The sequence below is a fragment of the Lolium rigidum genome, chromosome 1, assembly GCF_022539505.1.
Source record: "Lolium rigidum isolate FL_2022 chromosome 1, APGP_CSIRO_Lrig_0.1, whole genome shotgun sequence".
Classification (NCBI taxonomy): domain Eukaryota; kingdom Viridiplantae; phylum Streptophyta; class Magnoliopsida; order Poales; family Poaceae; genus Lolium; species Lolium rigidum.
This window is the reverse complement of record NC_061508.1, coordinates 361,750,419-361,757,221: the sequence shown is the minus strand read 5'-3', so window position 1 is coordinate 361,757,221 and position 6,803 is coordinate 361,750,419. Positions and strand designations below refer to the sequence as shown.

Genomic DNA, 6,803 nt, shown 5'->3' with positions numbered 1-6,803 from the left:
CATACAGTTAAATTTCGTCAACTTCAGTAAAAAGCACATTATGGGTGGAACCTGTGTGCCGAGGTTGCACACTGGTGAATGCGAAGTCGAGATTTGAAGACTGTCTGAATTCTCGCAAAATCTATGAACGAAACAAGACCTGAAATGGCCTGTGATTACGACATGACAGAAGTGGCAATGGAAAGCCGGTCGGATTCTTTTGATCAAGACTAGAAAGGGACATGACTAGTATTGTGTGTCAACCCAACACATAAAGATAATTGTACGATCCAAATCTTTGCCAATGGCTTGAAACGGAGTGATTGACCTGAAAAGGAGATGGTTTATGGCCGGCATAATCTGGTGTTAGAAAGAATCACATTCCGGTCTCCACTTCCATTTCTTATCAAGGGGACCAAAGTTACAATCTCGATCAGTCGATCTGTTCAAACAACATGGACATTATGTTGGTGTTCATTCTCGTTTGGAGGTTTCTAGGTGTGTGCTTGGCTGTTTGACTGAAAAATAACACATGGTTCATGGTTGCCTGCCTGCTGTAGTAGTACACAGATCATGTTGGTCGTATTTATGAGGAGTTTGGACCATGCGTGTTGAATCCTCTGTCGCCAGTCTGGAGCCACAAGGGTGTCGTAGAGTTGAGTGTACATATCTAAGGAAAAAAATACCGTGCTAAATGAAATAGTGTGGTTCTTCTCTAAAAATTATGGAAGTTAACTTTCATAATTTTTAGAGGTGATGGCATGGCGGCAAAGAACGGCGTCAGGTCGAGCTCTTGATCGAGACGCGCTTCCTCCTAGTGATTTTGGTCGGGACATGACACGCGGAGGCAGCCTGACAGAGCTGGAGGAGAGTGTCGAAAGTGGCGACTGGTTGGTCGCCGACCTGGGATTGAGTTGAGATAGGTTGGAATCGGGGCTAGTAGGCTGCCGCTAGTTCCATAACTTTTTAGCGCGCTATAACGTTACAATAAATAGCAAGCTTAGCGCCCGCAAATAGCAAGATTAGCGCCATATCAAGCTAATTATGCATAGCGCAGCGTTCACCTTCTAAATACGCAATAGCGCCGCTATAACGTCAAAATAGCGCGCTATTTTTTCCATGGTACAGATTCATTAGAGCATCTCCAGTTACGTCCCCCAAACCATTCCCCAAAGATATTTGAGGCGCGCCGGACAAAAAAACGTTCCCAGCCGCACGCCCCAAAGGCTTTTATTCTCCGGCGCGGCCCAATACGGTGTCTGGCGCCCCGAGCCCGTCCCCGCTACACAGGGGACGCTCCGGGCACGTCGGACACAACAAAATGAGAGGCGAGGAGGCGCAGGCCCGACGCGTCAGCGGCTCGGACGCTCAACCGCCGCCTATGTAGCGACGATGCAGTTGCCGGGAAGCGGAACTGTCGCATTGGCAACCGCGTCGACCGACGCGCCAACCGCCGGAATGGAGCGCGGGCTCCTCAGAAGAGCAACCGCCGCTCTCTTCGACTTCTGCGCCACCGTTTATCCGCACTCAATAATACCTGTACGTAGGCGCTTTCTGATCTTCAACCGGCCGCCATTCATCCAAGCTTCCATCGCCTCCAGCGACTCCGAGCTTCCTTCCAACACCTCCAGCGAGCGCAAGCCTGCTGGATGGCGCCATTGGTGGGATAGGGCCCGGACGCCCAGCTGCGGCGACGATTCCCCGCCACCACTTGACAGCGCGGAGGAATGGCTGGGCGTGGAGGAGGACACGGAGGAGGAAGGGTCAGAGGAGGCGGTGGCGGCAGCCCGTGTGAAGGCGGAGGCGGACGCAAAAGCGAAGGCCAAGGCCAAGGCCAAGGCGCAACCGGCGAGCACCGGGGACAACGAGGAGGACACTAGTTCCTCTGACGCCTCGGCCGACACTGCCTCTTCCGAAGAGGTGACGAGCAGGAAGCGTCACCGTGATGAAGACGACGAGGCGGGTCCATCACCGACTAAAAACTGTTGCACATGATTTATTCGGATAGTGCGGCTGCCAACTTAATCATAGACTCGCATGTTGATTCATTGACGCATATTTCTTTTAAATCTTTTTAGATGGTTGATGCACATATCGACCTTAAGTGATCTTTAAGCTATAATAAGTTATATTCTAGTCATTTGCATGCTATTTTTAAAATTAATGTAATAAATACTATGTGCATCTTCGATGACGAGGTGAAGGTTTTATCGCCATTTAAAAAAGATGGAGGTAGTACATCATTATTTCTGTGACACGAACCATTTTTAAAAAAAGATGGAGGTAGTACATCATTATTGGCTCTTGTAAATTTTGTTTCTTCTTTTCTATAAAAATAAGGTGCGTTTTTGGCGCACTCTCGAGAAAAAGAAGGGATATGGGATATACTTGATTAACTGGTCCAATTTACATGGATGTAAGTGTACCTCCTATCACATGGCATGCCCTGAAGATATCCTAATGTACTATGATGGCACTATGTGCCGCTTCTTATTACACCATGAAGAAAAGAATCGGGAGGGAATAATAAATTTTGCTGTGATTCACCCACCATGTGAGCATATGGGCAAGGAGAAAGATGAGAGACAGAATTGACCGATCGATTTACCCCCTCTACTGAATGTACGTGTGATGCTGCAGCTACCTAGCAGCAGAGTGGAAGTAACTAGTTGACCTTGGTGCAGACCCGTCTGATCTCGCCGTCGGATCCCGTCTTGACCCCGATGCGGCCAAGCTTGGCCATAGCGGCGACGAAGGCGTCGAAGAAGGCGGTCTGGTTGGCGGCGAAGTAGTTGACGGTGCTCCGGGACCGGCGGTCGGCGAAGAGCACCTGGTCCGACGACAGCAGGCCCTTCTGCTGCTGCAGCGTCTGGTAGTAGCCGTTGTCGAACTTGAGCGGCGACACGGTGTCGAGCATCGCCACCGTGGTCGGGCTGTAGTTGAGCGGGCACGTCCCGCGCATCTGCCGCAGGAAGGCGAGGTTCATCGGCGGGCTGTACTGCGGCTTGGCGCCCTTGAACGGGTACAGCCGCCGGATGAACTTGTCGCAGTGCGTCACGCCGATCGTGTGCCCACCTGCACGCACCGCAGATTGTGTTTTTCAGTTAGTCGAGCCGTGCGTCGGTGTAAACTGTGTAAACATGTGAGATGTTGTCGTCGGCACCCTGCAGTGCCATTGTGACGGCCAGAAGGATCGTGTGTAACACAGTAGCCAACACAGTGACCTGGATTTATGGAGCCTGACAAGGAAATTGTGTGCAGCATGTACCCTATGCCAGGGTGGAAAGCGCATGCGTTTCTACAGAGCAGCAGCTATTCATTTGGTGGCAGTGACTTGGAGTATGTGTGATCACTGATCAGATTGTACACTTGGGGTAATGACGGGGCTAGCAGATTAGAGGAGAAGTGATGAGCGCCCTCACGGCGCCGCTTCCACCCATTCCGCCCCACTTTGGTGGCATGGGACTTGCTAACCACCGATGCAACCAGCTAAGTGTATCTATCTAGCTGGTTGGGAGCTCTAGCAATCTTTCGTCTAATCATTCAGAGGGAATGTTTTGATGCGATGTCGGTGCCGGGAGAAAGAATCATCAGTTGGGAGGGTCCGAACCTGAGAGCGCGATCATGTCGGTCTGCGTGAGGCCGTTGGTGGCGAAGAGCTTGTTGAGCTGGTCCAGGTTGTTGCCCGGGCCGGGGAGGCTGTGCTTCACCACGGCCTTCGTCCCGACCTTGCCGTCCAGCCGCCCCAGCTCCACCGGGTACAACGGCCCTCCCGCCTGCATCGCCATTCACGATTGATTAGCACAAGAAAACTCGGAGTGAGATTATTACAGTAAGCAGTTTTGCGATCAAGTGCAGGAGCAGAGTTTCCGGCACGGCGCGCAACTTGCGCGACTCGAGTCGACCATTGATGGATCAGTTCCGTAGCTGTACCGCCACCACCACAATGGCCATAGGTACGCTGCTCATTTAAGCGGCGCCACCGCGTATACGAACTACTACTCCGGCGACTTGTGGCGGGAAAGTGGATCCGGTCAGAAGAGGAGGCTGGTCGGAAACGGACAGCGCAGTAAACTCGCCGTATGCCCTGTGGAGTCTGGAGCTGGAAGACTGCCGGTAGGAGTAAATAAGGCAGTTGAGTTCCGACCAGCTGGACCCAGCTGGGAGCCTAGGACGGCGCCCATCGATCTCGGACCAGATTTTAGCGCCAAAAAGGTCTGAACTTTCCGAGCATTTTTACCCGAAACGAAACCAGCTACCGAAACACCGAAGAATGTCCGAAACCAAGCTTGGATATAGAAGTGATACAGAAGAATGTCGCAAACCAAGCTTGGAGTGGTAGTGATATCCAAGCTTGGAGTGCCTGGTACTGCTTAATTTAGTAGTACGAGTAGTTGTTTGTTGGGAGGCGCCACTTACTCTGAATCTGATCCTAGCTACCGCCGAGGTTGCGGCGCGCGCGCGCAAATGAACTCCGCCACTGTTGCGGCGCGCGCGTGGGTACGGAGTGTACGTGTTCCCCGCCGGAGTCAGAGGCATAATTACGCCACTGTCTCACAGCTAATAATCGAGATTCTGGGACACGCCGCGCGCTGGTCATGTCAGCCATCATAGCTGTCGCTCGACGGGCCGCGCACGGTTTAGCGCTAATTAAACAAGGACAGGCCGTGCTAAGTACGGCTCTGGGCGCACGCTAATCCCACGCGTGCGTGCGTCGCCATCGATCAGAGTTTCAGAGATTCAGTAGTAAGTACCTGGGAGACGACGTCGCGTGTGGCGATGGCGAGGATGTCGGCGCAGGTGACGGTGTTGGCGCAGCGGGCCTCCACGGCCGCCTTGGCGCGGGTGATGAGGTCCAGCGCGTCCGGCGACAGCGTCGTGTCCGCGCCCGCGCTGTGCTCGTCGCCGGGGCCAGAGATCAGCACCGAAGCGTCGCAGCCCTGCACGCGCGACAACACCCCAATCCATCCATTTAACCAACCGAGATTGCAAAAACGAAATCACCACGGCTGGGTTGCTCGAGCTGGATTCAACCGATTGATTCTTACCCTGACGAAGCAGTCGTGGAAGAAGAGGCGGAGCGTGCCGGGCGCCGCGTTGAAGGTCTCCTGGAGCTTCTGCGTCACCACACCGCGGACCAGCGCCTCCACGTTCGGGCACGTCGACGCGTAGTAGCTCCGGCTCAGCTTCGCCTCCGACAACCGCGCCGCCGCCGCCAAGAGCAGCACGCCGACCACCGCGGCCAGAATCCGCGGCCGCAGCTGCAGCCCTCCTCTCGACCTCATCGCTAGCACTATCTAGAGGTGGTATAAGAGAACCGCTGATTAACAGCGGTGCTTAATCTTCTTCCTCACTTGGACTCCCCGCTCCTGCTAACTCCTCACTCTGCTAATCAGTCCGCCTGAACTTAACTGCTTGCTTGCTTGTACTTGCCGCGCGCTGCACTCACGCGCTTAACTCTGTAGCGAGCTAACACCCGGCGTGACTTAATTGAGTGAGGAGAGAGAGGCGAGCGCCGGCTTATATAGATGGGAAGATGAGGTGAGCTCGCCGGGGAAGGACCGAAGGAGACTCTCAACTCTAGAGGTGGTGGAGTGTTACGAGTTGCAATGATGGGGAGGAAGGACAAAGAATATTAAGGCCCCGGGCATGGGCCAGACTGACGCCCTGCTCGTATCGGCACTAAACAAAGGCCAACGCCAACTAGCAATCGGCTGTGCTCCTCTTTGCTCGCTCACTCCTAGCTTGCTTGCTTCCCTGCTCGCCTTCACCGAAAATAAGAGTGCTCCTAAACTACGATTCTACTTACTGCATGCACTTCGAAAAAAAAACTTTAAACCATTAATTTGGACATATTTTGTGGGATATATCTCATATTTAGTCGACTAAATTAGTGGTTAAAGTTCATGAAGAGCAAAGTAACAAGCATAGGAAGATAAAACAAGTGTAGCTTCAAAAATTTCAGCACATAGAGAGGCATTTTAGTAACATGAAAATTTCTACAACCATATTTTCCTCTCTCATAATAACTTTCAGTAGCATCATGAGCAAACTCAACAATATAACTATCACATAAAGCATTCTTATCATGAGTCTCATGCATAAAATTATTACTCTCCACATAGGCATAATCAATTTTATTAGTTGTAGTGGGAGCAAATTCAACAAAGTAGTTATCATTATTATTCTCATCATCAAATATAGGAGGCATAGTATCATCAAAGTAAATTTTCTCCTCAATGCTTGGGGGACTAAAAATATCATGCTTATCAAAGCCAGACTTTCCCAAGCTTAGAATTTTTCATAGCATTAGCAACAATAGTGTTCAAAGCATTCATATTAATATGTTCCATGGGTTTTTTAATTTTCGCATCAAACCATCCATGTCTGAAATCAGGAAATAGAATAAGAAGCTCATTGTTGTTCATTATGCCTAACTAGTGTAAACAAGAAACCAAATGTCGCAATTGCAGAGTCTAAAGGAAATAGCTTCGAGCACACACACAATGGCGCCGTAAAAGTAATCTGGTACTCGGAACCGGAGTATGAGTGCCTTTTACCTTTCCTCCCCGGCAACGGCGCCGTGAAAAGTGCTTGATGTCTACGGGAGCTTCTATTCTTGTAGACGAGTGTTGGGCCTCCAAGAGCGAGAGGTTTGTAGAACAGCAGCAAGTTTCCCTTAAGTGGATTACCCAAGGTTTATCGAACTCGGGGAGGAAGAGGTCAAAGATATCCCTCTCATGCAACCCCGCAACCACAAAGCAAGAAGTCTCTTGTGTCCCCAACACACCTAATAGGTGCACTAGTTCGGCGAAGAGATAGTG

General features: G+C 51.3%; 1 protein-coding gene across 1 annotated transcript; it reads right to left on the bottom strand.

Moving 5' to 3' along the window:
* Positions 1–2,343: 2,343 nt before the first annotated feature.
* On the bottom strand, positions 2,344–5,521 carry LOC124684737 (peroxidase 16-like). The gene is made up of 4 exons (XM_047218993.1): positions 5,028–5,521; positions 4,734–4,919; positions 3,590–3,755; positions 2,344–3,054 (listed from the first exon to the last, which is right to left on the bottom strand). The coding sequence occupies exons 1-4, from the start codon at positions 5,262–5,264 to the stop codon at positions 2,645–2,647; spliced, it is 999 nt and encodes a 332-aa protein (XP_047074949.1). The 5' UTR covers positions 5,265–5,521; the 3' UTR covers positions 2,344–2,644.
* Positions 5,522–6,803: the final 1,282 nt, after the last annotated feature.